The following is a 25,736-nucleotide window of genomic DNA, read 5'->3' on the forward strand; positions in this document are numbered from 1 at the left end:
TATTCTTTATCTCACCCTCTGTGTGTCATTTTTAAAAGGATCTCTTTGAAGGCACTCTTCCCTACTTTATCATTCTTCTATTCCTTTCCCTTTTTCTCTTCTTTCCTCTGGTAATTTGACTTATTTAATTTGGCAAATTAGTGTAACTATACTTTTCTATTTTATCTTTTTCTTGTTTTTTCTGCCATTTGAAAGTTGATATTCAAATCTAATATAATAAATGAAAAAGGTCATAAATTAGTAAATTCCATTTCCACATATGATATACCACTGAGTACGATGAAAATGAGCACTCATATTAACAAAGAGAATATAGTGATAAAATGCTTTTAGACTATTTGATGGTATGTGTTCATATTCACAACCTTTGACCTAGTAATATCATATCTTAGAATCCATTTAAAACAAATATGTCTTAAATAATGAAAAGACTATATATAACATCCTTCATGTCCAGCAATAAAGGACGATTATTATATGGACTATGTTATAATCATTTAATTTTTACCTACAGTAAGTCTTGGCAGACGTGGATTTGACATCCGAAGTCGATGACAATATAAATTTACACAGTGTTTAGAGCAATATGGCAACATACCCATTATAAGTCCACATACCTTTAGATCTCACAATTGTATGTCTAGGTTGCCTATAAGCTGATCTATGGTAAAATATTTGTAGTGATATTCATTGTAGTGCTAATTATAGTAAGTTTGTTGACTTTTTGTTAAATAGTAAATAGTTTCTCTTCTAGGCATTTAACTGAAGGAAATAAGGCTGTGGATAGATAACAAAGCTAAGATATATTTATCCCTATTTTTATAACTTGCAAATTATATTAAAATTGTAAATGTCCAACAATAGAGGGTTGGTTAAATTATATATCCTATCAGTGGAAAATCAGGCAGCATTCGCAATCATGTCATTGAAGACTGATGGGGTCATCTTCCATAATGCACATGCGTATACATATGTGTACCAGGAAAGAGATGCATATACACTGAAATGTTCACTGTTTTTCTCTAGGTAGTTAGATACAGATGATTTAAAAAAAAGTTTAATGACCTATGATTATGTTTTCTGATATAAATAAAAGCCATGAGATTTTTAAAATTAAAAATATTAACCCAAGGCTGAAGAAAAGCCTTGGAGGAAGTAGACCAAATTTTAAACAGTAGCTGTTTTTGAGTGGTGGGACTAATGGTAATTTTTATTTATTTATTTATTTATTTATTTATTTTATTTTTTTTTTTTTTGAGATGGAGTCTCGCTCTGTCACCCGGGCTGGAGTGCAGTGGCCGGATCTCAGCTCACTACAAGCTCCGCCTCCCGGGTTTACGCCATTCTCCTGCTTCAGCCTCCCGAGTAGCTGGGACTACAGGCGCCCGCCAACTCACCCGGCTAGTTTTTTGTATTTTTTAGTAGAGACGGGGTTTCACTGTGTTAGCCAGGATGGTCTCGATCTCCTGACCTCGTGATCCACCCGTCTCGGCCTCCCAAAGTGCTGGGATTACAGGCTTGAGCCACCGCGCCCGGCCTAATGGTAATTTTTAAAACACTTTTGTGTCATATCTATATTTTTCTTTAATGGGAAAATGAGTACGCTCATTTTATTGGAAATATTTTGTTTTTTAGTTTTGATAAAAGTATGGTTGATAAGCAATTAACATAGTACCAAGTAATTTTAATGTAATTAACAAGCTTTTTAATTAACAAGATTTTTGTTTTCATGTTATTTTTAGGCCAGAAATGTACACACAGGAGAGTTGGCTGCAGTAAAAATCATTAAATTGGAGCCTGGTATGTATTAAAACCCTCAAGACAATTTTTGAACAATTTTCTTGTGCAGTTCATAAATATAGGTCTTAAAACTATTTTCCGTATTTCTTTCCTTGTTTCCCTTCTTCCCAAAAGAAGTCTTTGTATGTTCTATCATGTCAGTAGAATATCTTCAATTAAATTCCCCTGGAGGTGGTTAGTTAAAGGTGAGTTTGACATGACAGTTTTGTTGCCAAATAAAATTTGACATGTCCACATTCAAAATTGGAAGACACATTGACATTGTTAATTTGCTTTTAAGATGATAGTGAAATATTTGAACTTCAGGTTTAGCTTTTATGAGAATTTGGTTAGGAAAGTATTCAGTGATTTTTTTGGGGGTGAATATTTGGTATAATGACATTTGTTTGTCAGCTATTCCCTTTGATTGATTTAGGTTTGTTAATTCTGGTTTTAGCTTAGTGCTTATTTTATTAACACTTCTGTGTGTCAGAAGACTGCTTGTTTCAAAACACACTGAATAATTGGCTTTGAAAATAAAACTGTAATCTTGAAACGGTTTTATGATTTTGGTATCCTAAAAGTTTCTAATGAGTGCAGTAGTACTTTTTGACCAGGTAAGTGAATCTTTGGTAATATATTCGTTTGCTGGTTCATAAACTTAGGCATGTAGGGTAAGTTTACGACCATAATTATGCCAGTTTCTTAGTTTGAGCAGTTAAAATGACTTTGCTTTTGAAACACAGTATTTGAATCATTATACATGTGACTCATTAAAGACATAATAGTACTGAGGCAGCATATGCTGGAACACTAAAAATAAGCTTTCAGATGTGTCCCAATATCTTTTTTTTCCTGGCAAATAGAAATTGTTATAATAACACTCTTTTAGGATCCTTTTATTAAATGCCACCTAGTAAGTTTAAAATGATCTCCAAAATGTCACTAACACAAATAGGGAATATAACAGAACTATACAAGCATTTGCCACTCCTGGAAAAGTCACTACAGCAAATATTCAAATTATGTTCAAGGATGGTTATTCAAGTTATGTCCAAGTACTGGCCTGTGCTCTCGGAGAAAACGAAGATATTTATCCCTTTTCCGTCTTAAGCGAGTGCAGTGGGCTTGTTACAGCACGGTTTCACTTATTTGACTTGAGGGAATGGCTTATTTTTTATTAGGTTGATGCATAAGTAATTGCAGTTTTTGCCAACCTAATATAGTTCATTATAATGAATTAATGAGTATATTTTTTACATCCTGCAATTCTGAATTCTCAATAAACCATATATTAGAACTAACATAAGAAGGCAATTCAGTAAAAAAAGAAAAATATGTGTATGATTACTTAAAATGTGAGGATTAAATGCAAGGATCGTAAGTTAAGACTCCTTTGAAAGGCTGGAATTTCTCACTGCCTTGTTTTGTAAAAGCTACTGATTATTTTATGTTAGACATAACCCATGTATTAAGATTGAGTAATATTTCAACTTGTCCCCCAAAAAAGAATAACATGGAAGTTCAGTAAATATTGATGAAGTGATCTTAGTATTTGGCTATTTAAAAATTTTGTTGGTTGCCTATTCTTATGCCTTGCCCCAGTCCTATCAGGTTATTTGTATTTTATTTTTGAATTTTAGATGCTGTTTGCACTTTGAGGATAGTGACTCTTTATCATGTATTTTACACTTCCCACAATTTGTCTTCTGTCTTTCACTCTGCTTATACTTTTTTTTCCCATGTGGAAGTCTTCTTTTTTCTCTCAGACAAATTTGTCAGTCCTCCTTTCTCTATTCCCCATTTCCCTGTACGTAGGCCTTTTCTCCTATATAACTGTAACAATTTTAAACTGTAATTTCTTCCAGTTTTTCCTTTTTTTCTTCCAAAATTTAAATATTTGCTCAACCAGGAATGAGTTTGTTCTAAGGGATGAAGGAGAACTCTCTCTATATATTTTTTCAAATGGCTAAGTTTCCCAATGCCATTACTATAGATTCAGTCTCTTATCCACAGATTTGAAGTGCCTTGGTTGTCATAAACTAAATTTCCATGTAAGCATAGATTTTGTGTTCTGTTCCAGTGATTTTCTTTTTTCTCTTCCTACTTTAATACTATCCTGGTCTTGATTACTATAACTTTTGTTGCATATTATAGTCTTCATTCCTTTTATTTTTCAGATATTTCCTTTCTGTTTGTAAAATTTTTTTCTTCAGGAGAACTTCAAAATCATTTTTATCGAGGAGAAAAAAGGCACATAGATTGATGTAGGATATTTGGCATTTTGGCAATAATAAAGGTTTTTTCTTATTCAGGTCTTTAGGAAAGTTTTTGCCACATCTTCATATTTATGGTATTTATCGCTACTGGGAGAGGCTTCCTTTTTCCCTCTTACACTGTCTAACTGGTTATTATAGATATTTACTTCAGACATTGATTTTATTGGTTATATTTTGTCTCTGGCAGTCTTACAGAATTCATATTTTTCTGGCAGTTTTCAAATGTTTTTCATTCTTTTTGCAACTGTACAGATATATCATATAGAATGTTATTTTGGCCTGGACTTTCACATTGTAGGATAGTGCTTCCAATGTTGTTTACTCATTAAACGTTAACCCATTTATGCTGGAGTTTGCAGTTTTTTGAATTGCAGACGTGTGAAAAATCAGACCTTGGCGATGAACTTGAGCCATAGGATGTAAATAACTCTCACATGCTTAGCGTTCCAATAATGGAACACTGGGCATAAATGGGTTCTGACAGAAGTGTTGATCATCTTCCACTAGAGTGATTTTGTCCATTTCTCCTTCCATTTGTGGCACATCTGCTTAATGTATTATATGTGTATCAGTTGACCCATAAAATTCATGTTTACCTTATATTTTCATTTCTTAATAAATATTTATTGAATACCTAATATATGCCAAGCTCTGTTCTAGAGGGTAGGAATGTAGAAGAGAACAAAAAGGCAAAGACCTTGTTCTCATGGAACTTGAATTTCAGTTGGGGAGATAGAATAATGGAATAAATGTATAATGCATTAGTCACTCATATTGGTCAATGGCTTCAGTCTTTCCCTTACTATTGTGACTTGTATGTTTCATCTTTAATCATTCACTCCCTTAATGATCTTCGATACCCTTTTTACCTTGAATATAACTTTATCCAACATTGATATTGCCAACCCTCCTTTCTTTTTGTTTATATTTATGTGGCATACAACAAATGGATAGACCTGGTGTACCTGGGCCTATCATTATACTTTAATCCTTGCTGGGTCATTGATGTTTCTCTTGTAAAAAATTATATTTGACTTTTGTTTTACAACCCAATCTGAATCTTTCTTTTTTTTTAATATGTGAATCTGTCCACTATTATATTGTTTAGAGAGATGTTTAATTTTACTTCTGTTGTTTTTGTTTTTAATATTTTCTTAAATTTTTAAAAAAAATTATGGCTAGGGGTTTCTTTTATTTTTACCGCTGATAATTTGTAAGATACAATTCTGTAGTTTTGTCAGAGAATGACTTGTAAGACCTTGAATAATATACTTACATTTGTGGCTGTTTTAGTTTATCAGTTTAAGAAATAAAACAGTCATCTATTGAATTCTTGGGTTTACAGATTTTGAAATTTGCATATTTATACTCTTCCTGCCTCATCATCCCCCCAATTTTCAACTGTTTGTTGGTTTATTTGGGGATTTTAGCCCAGAAACTTTCTGATTGTACTAGGGTATGAGTATGTATTAGTATGTGTACCTTCTTTTAAGAAATGTAATATTTATAATTTATAAATGCCACGACCAATTATTTAGATTTAGGTTTTTATTTAATAGATTTACTACCCACCGTTGGTCTTTTTATGCCATTTCCTTTGCATTCTCACCTACTTAGTATCAGCTATCAATAGGCTAAATCATATTGTCAAAAAGATTCTCCAGTATTAGGAATATTGTAATTTAAATCCATAAATTGATTATTCTTCTCAAACCTGCTTTTCTTCCCCATTTTCCTAAGCAGTTAACCCATCCAAAAATGTAGGCATTAACCTCAATTTCTGTCTTTTATTTGTGCTCAAGAATCAGTCTGTCAGCAAGTTCCCTCAGCTCTACCTCCAAAACACATCCTGAATCCATCTACTTGTCTTTATTACCCATCTCCACCCTTCTAGTGCCTGTTTCCTCACCTACACTTCCCATTCCCCACCATCTATTTTCAAGAAAGCCTCTGGAGTGAACTTTTTAAAACATAAATCATATATCATCGCACTTTTCTGCTTAACACTTCTCTGAAGCCTTCATATCAACTTAGAAAAATACTCAGATTTTTAGCCTTTTTTATAAAACCCTACATGATCTGCTCTCCCCACTTCTCTGAGCTCATCGTGCATGTTTCTCCCTACTCTACTATGCCTCTGTTTTCTTTTTATTTAAACAGTCCAAGATTAAAACAATTCTTCTCTTTTGCCTGAGGTAACTTTTTCAAGACCTTTGCTCTGAAGGCTCCTGGTCATTCAGACCTCAGCTTAAATAAATATCATATCCCCAGAGAGGCCAGTCCTCTTGTGTCCTATGCAGCGAACTTGTTATTTTAGTTCGTCGCATGGGACACATGAGTGCCTGATACTTTTCTTGTTTGTTTATATGTATATATTGTGTTTGTCTCTCTCCTCTCTCCTAGAATGTAAGAGCCATGAGAATAGTGATTATCCTCACTGCTATATTTCACCACTTGGGACAGTGTAAGCACATAACGGACACTGCAATAAATATTCTTCCTACAAAAGAATATTGCAGAAGTCTTTCTGTTGCCTTTGAATGAGAATGACAATTTGACTAGGTATAAAATGATTGCATCACATGTTCTTCTCCCTCTACCCTCAAAAAAACTCTATAGACATTTTTTTCCCTTGAATATTGTTGGAAAGAACTGTAAGGCCTACCTGATATTTTTCCCCTAGTAGGTAACTTGCTGTTACTACTTGATTGTAGCAAAAGCTGGCATTTCTTTCTTTGTCTTCAAAATTAGTAATCTCAACAGAATATAACTTGGTCTCAAAATTTTCTACAGATTTTTCTCCCTGAGACAAAATGAGCTGCTTTTTTTCATCTGCAGTTTTGATTTTTTCTCTATTTCAACAAACTTTAAGATTCTTGAATTTTTTTATTTAATTACTTTGGAAAGTAATGAATTTTTAAAGTCTGCCATATCAGTTACTTTTTTTTTTTTTTTTTTTGGAAACAGGGTCTCTCTCTGTTGCCCCGGGCAGGACTACAGTGGCATGATCTGAGCTCACTGCAACCTCCGCCAACTGGGTTCAGGTGATTCTCGTGCCTCAGCCTCCTGAGTAGCTGGAATTACAGGCGCATGCCACCACACCCAGCTAATTTTTATATTTTTAGTAGAGACAGAGTTTCGCCATGTTGTCCAGGCTGGTCTCGGACTCCTGGCCTCAAGTGATCTGCCCGTCTAGGCCTCCCAAAGTGCTGGGATTACAGGCATGAACCACCACGCCTGGCCCCCAATACTGCTTCTATTCCTTGTTGGTTCCAGTGCTTTTATTAGTTCTATGCAAGTATTATGTCTACACAGCTTTTCCCCCCTTAACTCTACCAGCATTCTGTTTCATTTTGTTGCCTTAATTTACCTGTAATCTTTTTTCCCCTTTCATATCCCTGAGAGTTTGAAGGACTTACTGTCTTAAATTTTCTTTCAAAACAAATTCTTCATATCTTCGGCATCCTGTATTTGTCTTTTTTTTGCCGTGGAATTTTTGTGGAAAATCAGTGGACTTTTAGCATTGTTGGTAAAGCCAAAGTAGATGGTATTTTTCACATTTTTGGAACAGACTTAAGGGAATCTTTAGGTTAAAAATATGATGGTATGCTAATGAATTTTCCCAACACTCAGTTCAGATACTTCAAATAATTTTGGAGACTGCTGTATTTCAAAAATGAATTCTCAACTGTATTCAGCAGCTTTCAAAAACTTGCACTAAAGCCAGCATAATACAAAAGTGCTTTCTTGTATTGATTTAACAGATGAACTGGTTTAAAATTGTATTTAGACATGAAAAGATAATTATTTGCCAGTATGACTTAGAAAAAACATGTCTAGTAAAACATAAACAAAAATTTTTTTAAGTAAATGAAATTCCAGCTGTAAACTTAACGTGCTTTTCCCTGTGGTGAAAAATAGGATATTAAAGTTTATGGTAATTTTAGAGTCCTAGATTGTATTTACTGACTTGCCCCTGGCAATTTAATTTCATAATGCTGTATTCAAAATTTTACTGAAACGGATTGCTTTTGAAGGTCTTCCTAACAGTCAAAAAATGCTACAGTAAGCCTTAGAGTTGAAAATAGGTTAGCAGAGAAAATTGCTTTTATTAATTAGCCACAAAAATATTTGTAAAAGAAAATGAAGTCAGCATTCCTTCCTATGTCTGTATGTTCTTGTTGCTCTTTGTAGATACAGGCAAAATGATTATTTTCAAGAATGATTTAACCATTTCTTTTACATTTTTTTTTATAGTAGATAACTTACTAAATAAAGTCACCACCTTACAAATGGTAACATTAAATAGAGTTTGACTTACCAGTGATTAGCATTGAAAATAATACCGCCAGTGATACCATTGTGAGTTTTAGTTGCGTTTTTCATCTCTTTGCTTAGACATCCGGAGTGCCCTATAAGACCAGGCAGATAATATGATGGTTCATGCCACTATGTTTTCCTGTCTTTTGTCTGAATTTCAGCCTACCATCTAACTCATTTTACAGATGCTCAGTTTGCTCAACAAGTCTGTAGCTAGTGGTGGCCAACAGCCAGAACAGGAACAAAGTTTGTGGGAAAACTTTTACCATCAGAATCCTACTTTCCCTTCCCTCTCTCCTTCTTCCATTACCCTTCTTGTATGGTGAAACTACAAAATAATATTTTAAGCTTATGAAAATTACAGTTTGTTAAATATTGTCAGCCTTGCTTACAGGGATAGAATTTAATGCATCACTACCCAGGATGATTAATGCAATACCCTTTTGGTTTGTTCCCTTGCTTGTCTTTTAAAATGGCAAATTAGAAATATTTATAAAATAGTTTAGTATTTTTTAATAAATGTATTTCTGTAGACAGTTTTCGAAATAAATAGGAATCTTTAAATATCTTTCAATAGATGTTTAAAGCTTTCCTTGGACTTTCAGGGGATACTTTATCCTGTTTCCTGAAAGTATAAGCAGAGAAAGTAGTGTAAATCTTAAAAAGTCAAGAAGTATACGGAGGTTTAAACCAGCCATTTGTTTGCCTTGTGAAAGTTCTTGAAAGAAATCCCAAGGTAGGTTGTTTGGCCAAATAGGACAAGTGTCATCTATTCTGGTTAGGTGGTGTGTTCTTTTCAGAATTTCTGTTCAAAAATCTAACAACCTTGATTTTTAAAAATATTCTGTAAAGTAAAATATTTGTACCCTATCTTCACTGTTTGGACAGTTCAAGTCTGAATTAATGGGAAATGTTAATTTGAAGGCACAAATACATGCCCCAAAAGTCATTTTATTTGTTTTAAATAATAGATACAGAAAATGAATAAAGGTTAGTGTTGTTTACTAGTGTCTTCTGTTTAACATTCTACATTCATTACACTCAATGGAAAAAAAAAAAAAAGTATTATTATGAACCAAAACAACCATATTCACCAGATTGCCACCATTGTGTCACTATATTTTTCATGGTTGTTTAAAAATTAGCTGATTGAATATTTAGCATTGGATTAATTGATTTTCTGAAAAAGTACTACTAATTTATTCACTGTACAATGAACTACCACTAAAATTAGTTTTCGTTTTGATACTTTTACATTATTTCATAAACTTCAGAAATGTATCTAGTACTTACTAGTACAGAAAACTTCCATTGCACATATTAAGAGATCTAATTTTTACCTTGTAATTTTGCTGTAAATGATATACAAATTTTTAGGTTACTGCATATTTATTTTAAATACTTGTTTTAAAAGTTATTTATTTATTTATTTATTTATTTATTTATTTATTTATTTATTTATTTATTTTTGGTCTGGGAGTGGTGGTTCACATCTGTTGTTGTCTCAGCACTTTGGGAGGCTAAGGTGGGAGGATCTTTTGAGCCCAGGAATTTAAGACCAGCCTGGGCAACATGGTAAGACCCCGTCTCTACAAAAATTTTTAAAAATTAGCAGACCATGGCAGCCTCCTTCTGTAGTCCCAGCTACTCAGGACACTGAGGCAGGAGGATTACTTGAGCCCAGGATGTCGAGGCTTCAGTGAACCATGTTCACATCACTGCATTGCACCGTGGGCAATAGAATGAAATCCTGTCTCAAAAAAGAAAGAAATTTAAAAAAAATATATATATATATATATATATTCATTTAAACATCCAGCTGTAGTGAAATGATTAAATTAGGCTATGCTCACATTTTAATATTTTTTAAATTTCAGTAAAAAACACATAAACTTTACCATCTTAACCATTTTTGGTTTTTTGGTTTTTGTTTTGTATTTTTTTGAGACAAGAGTCTTGTTCTTGGTACCCAAGCTGGAATGCAGTGGTATAATCTCGGCTCACTGCAACCTCCACCTCCCGGGATCAAGCCATTCCCCTGCCTCAGCCTCCCGAGTACCTGGGATTACAGGCTCCCACCACCACACCCGACTAAGTTTTTATATTTTTAGTAGAGACAAGGTTTCACCATGTTGGCCAAGCTGGTCTTGAACTCCTGACCTCAGGTGATCCACCTGCCTCGGCCTCCAAAAGTGCTGGGATTACAGATGTGAGCCACCATGCGCAGCTGTCTTTATCATTTTTAAGTGCATCATTTAGGAGTTTTAAGTATATTTACATTGTTGTGAAACAGTTCTCTAGAATTTTTCATCTTGCAAAACTAAAACTCTATATTCACTAAACAACAACTCCTCTTTGCTGCCCCCCCACAGCCACTGGTAACTACCATTCTGTTGGTATCTATGAATTTGGCTCCTTTAGATACTTCGTATAAGTGGAATCATACAGTATTTGTCCTTTTCTGAGTAGCCTATTTCACTTAGTGTAATGTTCTCAAGGTTCATCTATGTCACAGCATGTGGCAGGATTTCCTTTTTAAGTCTGGATATTTTTCATATACTACAGTTTTATTCATTCTTCTGTCAATAGACATTCTGTCAAACTGGGTTGCCTCTACCTCTTGGCTATTGGAAATAGTGCTGCTATGAACATGGGTGTACAAATCTCTCTTTGAGATCCTATTTTCAGTTCTTTTGGATATAAACCTAAAACCATGATTATTGGGGTCATGTGATAGTTCCACCTTTAACTTGTTGAGAAACTATTACACTGTTTTCTGTAGCAGTCTCACTGGTTTGCAGTATCAACACCAATGTACAAGGGTTCTAGCTTCTCCACATCACCTCTAACCAGTTTTATTTTCTGCTTTTTTTTTTTTAATTGTAGCCATCCTAATGGCTGTGGAGTGATATCTCATTGTGGTTTTATTTTTCTCTGATTAATGATGTTGAGCATGTTTTCATGTGCTTATTGGCTGTTGCAGGTCATCTTTGGATAAATGTATATTCAAGTCCTTTCCCATTTTTAAAATCAGATTATTTGATTTTTTGTTGTGAGTCGTAGGAGTTCTTTATATATTCTGGGTGTTAAACCCTTCTTAGATACAGGATTTGAAAATATTTTCTCCTATTCCATAGGTTGCCATTTCAACTCTGTTGATTTTGTCCTTTGGTGAACAAAAATTTTTTAATTTCATGTGTAGTCTCATCTGTTTTTTGTTACCTGTGCTTTTGGTGTCATATACAAGAAATAACTGCCAAATCCAATGTCATGAGGCTTTTCTTCTGTGATTTCTTCTAGGAGTTTGATAGTTCGGGGTCTTACAATTATATCTTTAAATCATTTTAAGTTTTGTGTATGGTTTAAGGCAGGGGTCCAACTTCATTCTTTTGCATGTGGATACCCAGTTTCCCCAACACCATTTGTTGAAGAGACTGCCCTCTCCCCATCAAGTAGTCCTGATACCCTTGTTGAAGATCATTTGACCATGTACTACGTGAGGGTTTGTTTCTGGGCTCTCTGTTCTATTCCATTGGTTTTAAATATGTCTGTCTTTATGCCAGTACCCTACTGTTTCTATTAGGATAGCTTTTAGTAAGTTTTGAAATCAGGAAGCATGAGTCTTCCAACTTTGTTCTTCTTTTTCAAAATTGTTTTGGCTATGGAGAGTCTTTTAAATTTTATACAAATTTTAGAATAATTATTTTCTATTTCTGCAAAAAAAAAAAAGTTACCAGAATTTTTCACAGGGATTGTGTAGCTATTTATATCACTTTGGGTAGTATTGACGTCTTAGTAATATTAAATTGGGTTGGGTGCAGTGGCTTACGCTTGTAATCCCAGCACTTTGGGAGGCTGAGGCAGGCAGATCACGAGGTCAGGAGTTTGAGACCAGCCCTGGCCAATATGGTGAAACCCGTCTCTACTAAAAATACAAAAATTAGCCCAGTGTGGTGGTGCGTGCCCGTAGTCCTACTCGGGAGGCTGAGGCAGAAGAATCACTTGAACCCCTGGAGACGGAGGTTGCAGTGAGCCAAGATCACGCCACTGCACTCCAGCCTGGGTGACAAAGCGAGACTGTATCTCAAATAATAATATAATAATAATAATAATATTGGTTTTTAAGAAAAGATATTGGTACTTTAGGACATATTAAATGTAAGGTACTAGCAAGACATTCAGATGGAAATAATAGGTATATAGTCAAAACTGAAGATAAGATAAGGGGCTCTGTGGTTCTCAACTAGTCTCATCCTTACATTGCCAGGGTGTGAAGAATAAAATTTCTCTTCTTTAAGCAAGTACCTTTTTTTTGGAGACAGGCCCTCACTCTGTTCCCCAGTCTGAAGTGCAGTGGTGTGATTATAGCTCACTGCAACCTCAAACTCTTGGGCTCAAGCAGTCCTGCCACCTCAGCCTCCTGAGTAGCTGGGACTACAGGTGCGTGCCACCATGCCTAGCTTATTACTTTGTGAAGACGAAGTCTCTCTATGTTGTCCAGGCTGGTGAGCAACAGGGCTGGAACCTACAAGCCTAAGTTCTCTGAACCTAGTGGATTTTATGCCACATCTCAGTGGAAAGTAATATTATTTTGGCATATCACCCAATTAAAAGAATAAAACCAACTATCCAAATTTCAGATTATTTTTATGAGGCTGATGTAGGCCATCAAAGAATAGCTACATCTATGATAACCATATTTAGCTTACCTACCTCTCAGGATAAGCTACAAAAATATTACCTTTATGTAAGTCTCTTCCGTGGTATAATTTCAGTTCACAGAAGATTTTACTCTCTTTGCATTAAAGTTTCAAATAATATAATAGTGAAGCAGATATATGAAGAATATATCTGAAGCTGGAGTTCAAACATCTGAGTTATTAATAACCTGTGCTTGGGAATTCTTGCTTCCAGCTACAGCTGTGAAAAGTTGTCATTCACTCTCACCAAGATCTCACCTTCCGTGGTAGAAACCTCACATACCTGCTGCTGGGAACACAGTTGCGGGTGGAACTCAGAACTCAAAACTACTACCAAGAGGTAGTAGTTTGTTACTAGTAGTATTAATTCAGCCATATTGTTGACTTTTACAGGTCAGTTTAAGAATATACACACGATTGAGAAGTTAGGCACCATATGTGAAGCTACTTGTGTGAGAAAAATCTGTTCTAAATCCCAGACTTAACTGAAGAATTTTTCAGCACAGCTCAGATATAAAGCTTCTGTGCACATTTAAAAGTGAGTAGGTGGGAATCCAAAGAATAACATATTGATATGGTTAGGCTTTGTGTCCCCACCCAAATCTCATCTTGAATTGTAATTCTCAGGTGGCGAAGGAGAGACCTGGTGGGAGGTGATTGGATCATGGGAGTGGTTTCCCCCATGCTGTTCTCATGATAGTGAGTTCTCATGAGATCTGATGGTTTTGTAAGTGTCTGACAGTTCCTGTAACACACACACTCTCTCGCCTGCCACAATGTAAGACTTGCCTGCTTCCCCTTCTGCCATGATTGTAAGGCCTCCTGAGCCATGCGGAAGTGTAAGTCAATTAAACCTCTTTTCTTTATAAATTACCCAGTCTTGGGTAGTTCTGTATAGCAGTGTGAGAAAGGACTAATACACATATATTAACAAAATTATGTGCTGCTTTACTCTTCTTTCCTTTATAATTCATATTTTTTCAAACATGAAAGATGGGCTAGAATTTAGCCCATTTGAGGGAAATCAGCATGCATAAAGAAGTTGTTTTAATGCTATGATGGAAAAGGCTCAGATGGAGGAGTGATATAAAAGAACAAAGCGTTCTGGTTCCCGTGAGTGAACACAGAAAGCAGGGCCTTTCGTCTGCACCTAGGTAGGCAGACTTTCTACTGTTACCTCCAGGGCTTACTCACAGCTTCTGCCTAAACTGATAATGAGTAACAGGAGATCATCTTCTATTTTGGATTATCTCCTTTGATCCTCTTTTATTGTCAAACCATTAAGAAGTACATTTTCAGTTGTAACAAGTTGCCATTTGTGCACTTATGTTTAGGGTATATGTGACCATTTATGTAATACACAGTTTCCCAGTTTACAAATAAAAGCTAGATTATCTTTAAAGGTTTTCTGTTAGACATTCATTCAGTTAGAAGATTGTACCCTTGTTTGGCTTCCCTAACCCTTTAAAATTGTTAACATGAAATTCTGTAACTGAACTATCAGTTAATGTTTACATGAATTGACTGTTTAAAAAAATGCTCTAATGATTACAAATAAATGTGGCATATTAATAGTTAAACTAAATATATGTGTGAATTTTTGTTTTGTTTTGTTTTTGAGGCAGAGCCTCGCTCTGTGGCCAGACTGGAGTGCAGTGGTAGCTCTCTGCTCACTGCGACCTCCACTTCCCAGGTTCAAGCAATTCTCCTGCCTTAGCCTCCCGAGTAGCTGAGACCACAGGCACCTGCCACTACACCCAGCTAATTTTTGTATGAAGCTAAATATATGTTTAAACCACATCAGTAGTGATAGGTTCTTTAAAAGCTTTTAATGGCATGGCAAGAATATTTAAAGCTCTATTTTGGTTTTGAACTGGAAAAGTTGAAAGTATAAAGGGAGAAAATATCTCTGACTTGTGTGAAGATTTTGTTTTTTTATCTAAGACCTAATTGCTGAGTTTTTCATTGTTGGCCTTGTATGTTTTTCTAAGATGACTTTGAGTTAGAGCCAGAGTCTGTCTGGACACCACTGAACTTTTTTTTAGTGGGGGGAAGAGAGGCTTACTGTGTTGCCCACTGATTTTAAACTGGAAGTTGCTTTTCAAGTTTGAAGATTACAGGTGCCCACCACCACACCCATCTAATTTTTGTGTTTTTAGTAGAGACACGGTTTCACCATGTTGGCCAGGCTGGTCTCGAACTCCTGACCTCAAGTGATCCGCCCACCTTGGCCTCCCAAAGTGCTAGAATTACAGGCGTGAGCCACTGTGCCAGGCCTAATGTAGCTTTTTCTAATTAACTTATATGGGTCTGTGATAGACTAATTGTAAAATACAGACCAAAAAGGAAAAAGCAAAGTTACTTTTGAAATACTTTTTCTATATACTAAAATAATGCATAATCTCCTTTTTCACATAATATAAACCTATTTTCATGTCACAACACACTGTAATGTAATTTATGTAACCATTCTTGCATTATTAAACCATACTGTAGTAAACATCTGTCTTTGTACATGTCTCCTTAAGAAAAAAAAATTTGTAAGTGAAATTGTGGGTTCAAAGATTCTGTATATTTTAAAGACTTCTGACTTTATGGAAAGATTCTACCAGTTTGCATTTTCACTGAAGTGTTAAGAATGCCTAATTCCTCATCTCTAATATTTATTGTAAAGTTTTCCTTCCTTCTTTTCATATGTAGAGATTTTGAGTAACATGATAAACAATTTATTTTGTTTTCCAGGAGATGATTTTTCTTTGATTCAACAAGAAATATTTATGGTTAAAGAATGTAAACATTGTAACATCGTTGCCTACTTTGGGAGTTACCTTAGGTAAGAGGGAAAAAAAGCATCATCTCTCTCTGTATTGTATATACTCTTTGCTACTACACTCTCTCCCTTCCATGCAAGTGCTACTGTATATGTATGTTTTTAAACACTGCAAAGTTCTAAATTTTTTAGAGTCTTCCTATTTCTAGGGTTTTCCCCTATTATATATTAATAATGGTACTCCCATTTTTACAGTTATTTTAATGAAACATTATAAGTGATTACAAGTAAGTGTTTTAACTTATAAAACTGATCATATTCTAAACCACTTAAGTTGGGAACAAAGCTGAAATTAATGTGCTTTTCTGTATATTATAGCAAGATTGCATGGCAGTTTCCTGTTGCACTTTGCAGTCCATCCTGAACCTTGGTGTGCTAAAGAGTGAGAGCCTCAGAGTATTTCAGTGATTGAGGATTACTAGCTAATACAATTTTCTTTCTTTTTCATATTAGTCGGGAAAAACTATGGATTTGTATGGAATACTGTGGTGGCGGATCACTTCAAGATATTTACCATGGTACTGTTAATTTGACTTTACATTTTAAACAGACTTTGGTTTTAATGATTGTTGTTTGGTATTTCCAGTTAACCACGGATATTAACAGGTAGACTTACTATTTTGCATTCTTCTGTTCCCGGAGCACTGCATAACAGAAATTGATACTTATTTTTTATTGGTTAGTCAATTAAACTTGCCTGAGCCTGAACTGAGAAATGCAAAAGTATTTATATAATCCAAATTTTACTCTTTAAATATAATCTCTAGGGAAGTGTTTTATCTACAAATGAAACTTCCTAAATTTCCTTGTTAAAAAAAATTGAAATGCAAGGGGTAACTCACAGAAAGGAAGTTACATGTCTGTCTTAATAACTTAATCTGCTAACCAGAAAAATAATTTGTTACTGTAATATTTTTGTATTAATATGTATGTTTTAAAGTTTCGAGTATTTTATGTAGTATTCCTTTAATTTAGGCAGTTTTCTGAGCTGAATTTGACATTACATTCTAATACTATTTAGAAAGTTTTAGTTTTGGCTCTACTGTTTAGCTTTTAATTTGTTTTGTTGCTGCTGGCAATTTCTTGAATTTCTAGAATTTATGAGACTAAATGTAGATCCTTATAATTTTTCTTCTCCTTGTTTAACATGGATATGGGATAGTAAAACTCCCATTGCAGCTACTCATTTTATAATTCATTTTGAAGAATTATGTGAAATATTTTTAAAGTTTCTATGCTGAAATCTTTATATTGGAAACCTTATCAAATTTTAGTTATGCAGTTTACAAATGCAGCCACAGTAGATATAAAAACAGAAGTGCTATTTCACTTCAAATAATAGGTTGTAACTACAGAGCTTAGTTTTAAAATGTCAATCAATAGAGCAGTGGTTAAATAAACTACTCTTCAACTTGTAATATGGAATACTGTGTGGCACTTAAAAAGATGAAGTTACTTCGTAATTATTGATCTGGGTATATATCCCTAAGGCTTGTTTTTAAATGGAAAAATTGAATCATGAAAGAGTATGTATAACATACTTGGTCATACTTAGGCTTTTAAAAATTATGTTCTTATAAGTATAAATATACAATGTAAATGTATAGCAAAATGAAAGAATACCTACCAGTTGATTAAGTCATTACCACAGGAGAGGGAAAGCAGAGCTCAGAAGTAAATTTTTAAATTATAATAAAAGCTTATCAATGTAGTACTTAATTATCAATTTTAAAATGTCATAATTATCTAATTTTGTCACAACAAATAATCCATAACAACAAAAATTCTGACTGATGTCTAAACACTGATCACTACGTCTTTATTAACAAAAATGTTTAACATCACATAACTGTTACAAATACACAAATTATGATGATTCAGGCTATCTCTTATGCATATGGATTTAAAATTCTCTGTGCCACTGGATTTAATTTTTTTCTATGATTTTTATAAAGAATTGCTATCTTCTCATGCATGCCTATAATCCCAGCACTTTGGGAGGCCGAGGTCAGGAGTTTCAGACCAGCCTTGCCAACATGGTAAAACCCCATCTCTACTAAAAATACAAAAATTAGCTGGGCGTGGTGGCAGGCACCTGTAATCCCAGCTACTTGGGAGGCTGAGGCAGGAGAAATCACTTGCACCCGGAGGCGGTGGTTGCAGTGAGCCAAGATCATGACACTGCACTCCAGCCTGGGCGAGAGAGCAAGACTCACATAAATAAATAAATAGCTGTCTTTTCTATGAAAAGTTTTTATTCAGTAATTGTAATTTTTATCCATTTACATTTTTATAAAATGAGAGCACTCTTATGACTATATGGATAAAATCAAGCTATATAGCTGGCTCTTTTTTTTTTTTGCAACTTCTAAGTTTAAAGAATAGCTTTGAAACATTAATTTTATTTTTTCACAAAATTTTGACTTTCTCTTACTAAACCTGATATTTGTTGAATTAAATTGAACCTAAGTAGTACCCATCCTGGTAGTTAGTATACTAGATAGCATAATAATCAAGAAAATCTACAGTTATAATCAGATGTTGCTAATAAAGTGACTTTTCTTCTTTTACTACTATTTATCATGTTACTAAGAATCAGAAGTTTATTTTCCTGAATAGGTAAAGAGAGCCAGTGGTTAAAATATGCAGTAGAATACTTCTGTAGGTGAAGAATACCCATGATTACCTGATTTGGTTTCACTGTCAGCAGATACCACCCCAGAATTACTCTCATGGTATTGAAAGGCATAGTCACAAAACCTCTGGTTGAGTTCTTGAAATAAGAAGAATTTTATATTTCATATTAGGGAGAGATCTGGTTGCCAAAAGTGACATGGTTATTTTTTAAATTCTTAGATAAGGTACTAGATCAAGCCTCTCTGTTTTGATAGGTGTGGTAAAGAATTATGCTGAAGAAATAGCATCTTGATCTTTAAAAAAGTATATGATGCCTTTTTATATATTGGAACAGTCAATCTCTTTATGGTTCTCTATTTCTCTGTAACACTAATTAGTTATGTATTTCTTCATTTTTGAAAAATTATTCAGGTTTGCTTTCTATAGACCTTCCTATGATGCATACCACTATGCTTTGCACATGCGTGCTTAATATTTTCACGGACCAAAGTTATATGGAGTTAAATCTTTTATTTTTAAAGTACATTTGAAAAAATTCTCAGTGTTACCTTTCGTTTTTGTCTCTTGATGACAAAAATAATACATCCTCACAATCAGAAGAGAAATCATCCAACTATATAAATAGAAGTTGTTTTATAATAGTTTGTCTGTTTTTTTGTTTTTTTTTTTTTTTCCGAGACTGTGTCTCGTTCTGTTGCCAGGCTGGAGTGTAGTGGTGCGATCTCAGCTCACTGCAACTCCTGCCTCCCTGGTTCAAGCAATTCTTCTGCCTCAGCCTCCCAAGTAGCTGGGACTACAGGTGCGCACCACCATGCCCAGCCAATGTTTGTATTTTTAGTAGAGACGGGGTTTCACTGTGTTGGCCAGGATGGTCTCCATCTCTTGACCTCGTGATCCACCCGCCTTGGCCTCCCAAAGTGCTGGGATTACAGGTGTGAGCCACTGCGCCTGGCCTAGTTTGTCATTTTTTAAGTAGACTGTTTTTAATCTGTTAGGTTTAATTGTATAACATTGTGTTCTCTTTTTCTTTCTAGTTACTGGACCATTATCAGAATTGCAAATAGCCTATGTATGCAGAGAAACTTTACAGGTACTGTATTTTCTTAATGTAGTTAGAAAGGCAATTCTAAGTTGACAATTGATAACTATAAAATGATAGTCTGTCTTAAAGAGAAAGGGAAAGGGTAAAACAAAATGATTTTTCTGTTAATCTCTTATAATTCTGTAAAACTAGTTATTTTTCTTTCATGAATGAATCACATGAATTCATTTAAGCTGATGCTGACATATACAGTGATCATATGTGGACTTCCACTTTGATGCTGATGCACACCATGGTCATGTGAGGTATTCTGCTTTATAGCACTTGGCCCTCAGTTGTGTAAATTGGTTTTCAAGAATGAATCACCAAACCTCTCAATTGTAACAAGTTGTCTAAGTGTTCTCTTCAAGTTTATGGCAGTAAAAGGAATCTCTTCCATGAGACATAGGGGCTTTTACTATTTCTCTTGAAATAAAATAAATTAGCACAGCATGAACCCAAGGCATTATCTGAAAACCCTAGTTCTATGTGATATTAACAGGTGTTAATGATAGCAGAATCTTTTTTTGTAAGTTTGGTTAACATTGCATTAAACAGATTTCTTTACTTCAGGGCCTGTGAGAACTTTAAGTATGCTAAAATAGGTTATGAATATTCAATAAAGATATAGAGTATGTGGTATTTCTCCCAATTTGTTTATTTTTTTCAGTGCCCTGAAAGACTACTCACTGAGAAAATTAGTAATTAACAATTTTGTTTATATACTTTAAGGCATTTAAATTAGGAGGAGGGAATAAGTAGTAGTGATTGTGGTTTGTATTTTTGTAATTTACAACTGATAATTGTTAATTAATTCTTCTATCCCTACATTTCCTAGATTGTGTAGTTTGTTTAGAAATGAAATTGATAGTCTATGCGTTGTTCTTTCATCTTTTTCAAAATGGGAGAGTGGGCTGATCTAGGAAAAAGTTCTAGTCAGTTTTGAAGAGTTGGTTCCCACATGCCTTAAAAGACATAACCACTGCCAAATCTTAGAGATAAATCAGATTAATTTATCTGACATATATATATTTATATGTAGAGAGATGTATAATATATATGTATATATGTGTGTGTATATTCCTGTAACATTTGCATAACATAGAAACCTACTTTATTGTGTCTACATAAAATACAAACTTAATCATACACTCGTAGCAGGGAATTATTGACAAATTCATTTTCTTTGTATTTTAATTTCCAGAGTTCATTGTTTCCCTAAGTATTAAACAAAGTACTGAGTGGAGGTGAAAAATTAAAAAAAAAAAACAAACAAAGTTCGATTTGTACTCTGGCGCTGGTTTATGACCTTAACCATTTATATAGTTCTAGTTCCCAAAATACAATGCTGCACTGCATAACATTTCGGTCAACAGTGGGCTACATATACAACAGTGGTCCCATAAGGTTTTAACACTATATTTTTAGTGTACCTTTTCTATGTTTGGATATGTTTAGATACACAGTAATTGCCATTGTGTTACAGTTCCTACAATATCAGTACAGTAACGTGCTGCACAGATTTGTAGCTTAGGAGCAGTAGGGCTATACATATACCCTAGGTGTTTAGTAGGCTATATGTATATACCATCCATGTTTATGCAAGTGCCCTCTATGATACTTGCACAACAAAATTGCCTAACAATGCATTTCTCAGAATGTATGCATCCCCATTATGTAATGCGTGAGTATATAAAATGAGGCTTATTTGCAAGAACATGGATGGAACTAGAGATCCTTATGTTAAGTGAAATAAGCCAGGGACAGAAAGACAAATATCACGTGTTCTTTCTTATTTGTGGGATCTAAAAATCAAAACAATTAACTCATAGACATAGAAAGTAGAAGGATGGTTACCAGAGGCTGAGAAGGGATTTGATATGGTGGCGGGGGAAGTGGGGATGATTAATGGGTACCAAAAAAAAGAATGAATGAATAAGTCCTAGTGTTTGATAACACAACAGGGTGACTATAGTCAATAATAACTGAATTTTATATTTTAATATAACGAAGAGTGTCATTGAGTTGCTTGTAACTCAAAGGATAAATGTTTGAGGGGATGGATACCCCTTTCTCCATGATGTGCTTATTTCACATTGCCTGCCTGTACCAAATAAATACCCCATAAATATATACCTACTATTTACCCACAAAAAATCAGAAAATTTTTTTTAAAAAAAACCTAATATGAAGCTTAGGAAGGGAATACCTCCAAGATTATTTCCAGTTTTAAAATTCTGTTATGCAGATAAACTTCCATATCTGGTCAAAATTGAGTAACAAGAAGTAGATTTACCATGCCACCCAAAACAATCAAATAAAGTAGGCAAAATATATGAAACAGTGATTTTCAAGAAACTGAACGTCAGGTAATGAAGGACAGTGAGGCCTGAAAAATAGGAAACAAATCAAGGAAGCCATATAATTGCCCCAGCTTATGGCCTTTGGAAAGTTTTCAGGCCATGGTATAGGGAGAAGGAACCCAGGTGGGGTCCCAAGCCAGTTAGAGTATTTAAGGTAGAGTATTGGAGAGTACTTCAGAGTATTGGAGTATTTTTGAAAATTCAAAAATATACAGCCCTAACAAAGTAAAATGCACAATGTTGGGTGTCTTCTCAAAGATTACCAGACAAGCAAAGAAGCATAATAAAATGAAAATCAGTAAAACCAACCCGCACTGACAGAGATGCTAGAATTAGCAGACAAAAACTTTAAAACAGTTATAATAACTGTTTAAGATGCTTAACGAGTTGAGATATGGAAGGTATAAAAAAGGCCCAAGTCAAACTTCTAGAGATGAAAACCACAGTGTCTGATGGAGTTAGCAAAGGACGAAATTAATAGATGATTAAATATTGCAAAAAATGTATATTAGTTTGAATTTGAGGGCATAGAGATGGAAAATATTCAGAATGAAACATGGAAAGAAAAAATAATTTTTTCTAAATGTAGAGTATCATTAAACTGTAGGACGATTTCAAATGGCCTAATATGGATATAATTGATGTCCTTGAAGGGACAACAGAAAAAAAGGGACAAAAATGAAGGGAAAAAAAAAAAAAGAACAGAGGGACAAAGAGAAAAAAGGAAAACGAAAGAGAAAAGGGAGACAAACTGAAAAGGGGAGATGGCTGAAAATTGTCCATATTTGATGATAACTATTAATATGAACCCACAGATCCAAAGTGCTCAACAAACCCTGAGCACAAAAAAAAGAAAAAAAAAAAACATGAAAAAAAACTACACTAAGACACATGAATCAAATTGCTTATTTGGTTAGAACATCTTAGAAGAGTTAAGAACAGGACTCGTGATATACAGAAGAACAAAGACAAGGAAGATTTATTGTTAGAAATGAGTGAAAAGACAGTGGAAAATCTTTAAAGTACTGGAAAGAAATTGTCAACCTAAAATTCTATTCCTAGAGAAAATCTCTTTCAAAAACAAAGACAAAGTAGAGTTTTTCAGACTTACAAACACTGAAAGAACAAATCACCAGCAGACCCATCCTACAAGAAATGTTTAAGAAAGTCCAACATTATGCTCAAAGAAAATGCTCATTGGAGCATTTTGTATTTTCTATTTTCTGATTAGGGATGCTTAACCAGTATATATTCTGCAAGTACTAAAAAACGTGAAATCTGGAATATTTCTGGTCCCAAGCATTTTGGATAAGGGATATTCAGTCTGTACTTACAGGGAAGTTTATAGCAATAAATAGAAACTCTCAAATTAATACCCTCAGCTTCCACCTAAGAAGCTAGAAAAAGATGAGCAAATATAATGCAAAGTAAGCAGAGAAAGGAAAAAAAAAAGATTAGATTAGAAATAAAAGAAATGGAAAGGAGAAAAATAGTAATAGAGAATATTGATGAAATAAAAATCTGATTCTTTGAGACAAGCAATAAAAATGATAAACATCTAGACAGATTGATCAGGGAAAAAAGTAAAAAGAGAAGAAACAAGTGGTCAGCATCAGAAATGAATGATGGATGTCAAGACAGAATTTACAGATATTAAATAACAAGACAGTATTATGAACAGTATTATGCCAATAAAGCCTACAACTTAGATAAAATGGGCAGTTTCAACAAGAGATAAAAACTACCAAACTCACTCAATTATAAGTAACCTGAATAATCCTATATGTATTCTCACAAAGAAAACTCCAAGCCAGATGGTGCCATACAGTCAATTCTACCAAACATACAAGAAAGAAATAATGCCAATCCTATATATACCTTTCTAGAAAATTGAAGAGTGAGGAATAACTCCCGAATCATTTTGAGTCAGCATTATTCTGACACCAAAATTAGACAACAATCTTACAAGAGAACAAAACTACAGACTAATGTTCTTCATAAACCTGGGTGTAAACATTAAATATAAAAGGTTTAGCAAAGGTAATCCAGTAATATATTTTAAAAGTTAATACATCATAAACAAGTGGAATTTATTCCAGAATGCAGTGTTGGTTTAATATCCAAAAATCATTTCATCTTAACAGCTAAAAAAGAAAAACCACATTATCATCTAAATACACACAGAAAGGGCATTTAGCAAAATCCAGCAGTCATTCCTGATAAAAAATTCTGAACACGCTAGGAATAGAAAGGAACTTGGTCAACCTGATAAAGGGTACGTGTGAAAAATCTATGATAAAATCATACTTAATGGTAAAAGACGGGATGTTTTTTCCTCCAAGCTCACTCAAACAGAGTGATGAAGTCTGCCTTTACTACTTACTTTTCAACATTGTCCTAGAGGTTTCAGCCAGTGCAAAAAGAGAAAATAATGAAATAAAAGGTATCTGGATTAGAAAGTAGGACGTATAACTGTCTTTATTCACAGACCACATCATCATCTAAATAGAAAATGGAATAAAATCTACAAAGTAGCTACTAGAACTAATAAGTGAGGCTAGAAAGATTGTAATATTCACTACCAATAAACAAAAATCAATCAGATTTCTATATACTAGCAACGGACAATCAGAAATTGAAATAATACAACATATAATAACATAAAGAATATGTTATACATTCTTAGGGGTAAATATGATAAAAGATGCATAAACTCCTGCATACAGAAAACTACAAAACTGCCAAGAGAAATTAAAAACCCAAATAAATGGAGAACTATACCATGTTCACAGACCAGAAGACTCAATACTGTTAAGATGATAATTCTTTACAAATTGATCTGTAGATTCAGTGCAACTCCAATCACAATTTGAGAAGGCTTTTTATTAAAGAAGTTGGCATGCTGATTCTGAAATTGCTGTGGAAATGCAAAACACCTAGAATAGTCAAACAACTTTGAAACCCTGATCTATAGTGCCAGAAAGCAGATCAGTGTTTGTGAGGGTTGTGGGGAAGAATGGGAAAATTATAAAGGAGCATCACATAAGGAAACTTTTAGGGGTAATGAATATGTTCGGTATCTTGATTGTGTTTAGTGAAATATTTCTGATGTTTATCAGAAAATAAATTAGAAATCTTCAGGCCGGGTGTGGTGGCTCACGCCTGTAATCCCAGCACTTTGGGAGGCCGAGGAGGGTGGATCACTTGAGGTCAGGAGTTGTGAAACCCCACCTCTACTAAAAAATACAAAAATTAGCCAGGCATAGTGGTGCATGCCTGTAATCTCAGTCTCTTGGGAGGCTGAGGCAAGAGAATTGCTTGAACCCAGGAGATGGAGGCTGCAGTGAGCCAAAATCGCTGCCACTGCACTCCAGCCTGGGCAAGAGTGTGAGACTCTGTCTCAAAAACGAAAACAAATCTTTAAAATATAGTAAACATTGATTTACTTACCTGGGTTTTTTCTCCCCAAAATAGACAGTCTAGTTATTCGATAAGAATTAAAGTAGAAAATTTAGGAGTCACATTTACAGTTTTGCTGATACTTTTTTTTTTTTTTTTAACTTTTAGGGTCTTGCCTATTTGCATACTAAAGGCAAAATGCATAGAGATATCAAAGTAAGTTCATTTAATACATTTAAATTGCCAATTCTATTGGAAGAAATTTTATGATGCTAATTTAATAGTATTTGTATTTTTTGTTCTAGGGTGCTAATATTTTATTGACAGACCATGGCGATGTAAAATTAG

The 25,736-nt window shown here is 34.2% G+C and overlaps 1 protein-coding gene across 3 annotated transcripts in view; it reads left to right on the plus strand.

Annotated features, from left to right (window-relative positions):
* LOC105481838 (mitogen-activated protein kinase kinase kinase kinase 5) overlaps window positions 1–25,736 on the plus strand; it is a 106,890-nt gene that overhangs the window by 25,486 nt on the left and 55,668 nt on the right. For 2 of the 3 annotated variants that reach the window (XM_071100203.1, XM_011741621.3), the window contains exons 3-8: window positions 1,743–1,800; window positions 15,821–15,911; window positions 16,362–16,426; window positions 19,580–19,635; window positions 25,557–25,604; window positions 25,694–25,736. In XM_071100203.1, the coding sequence (XP_070956304.1) occupies window positions 1,743–1,800; window positions 15,821–15,911; window positions 16,362–16,426; window positions 19,580–19,635; window positions 25,557–25,604; window positions 25,694–25,736 (361 nt within the window). Of the gene's footprint in view, window positions 1–1,742; window positions 1,801–1,914; window positions 1,986–15,820; window positions 15,912–16,361; window positions 16,427–19,579; window positions 19,636–25,556; window positions 25,605–25,693 lie in introns of those variants that run through there. The other variant, XM_071100204.1, reaches the window with a different exon arrangement.

The sequence above is a fragment of the Macaca nemestrina genome, chromosome 7 (assembly GCF_043159975.1).
Source record: "Macaca nemestrina isolate mMacNem1 chromosome 7, mMacNem.hap1, whole genome shotgun sequence".
NCBI lineage: Eukaryota > Metazoa > Chordata > Mammalia > Primates > Cercopithecidae > Macaca > Macaca nemestrina.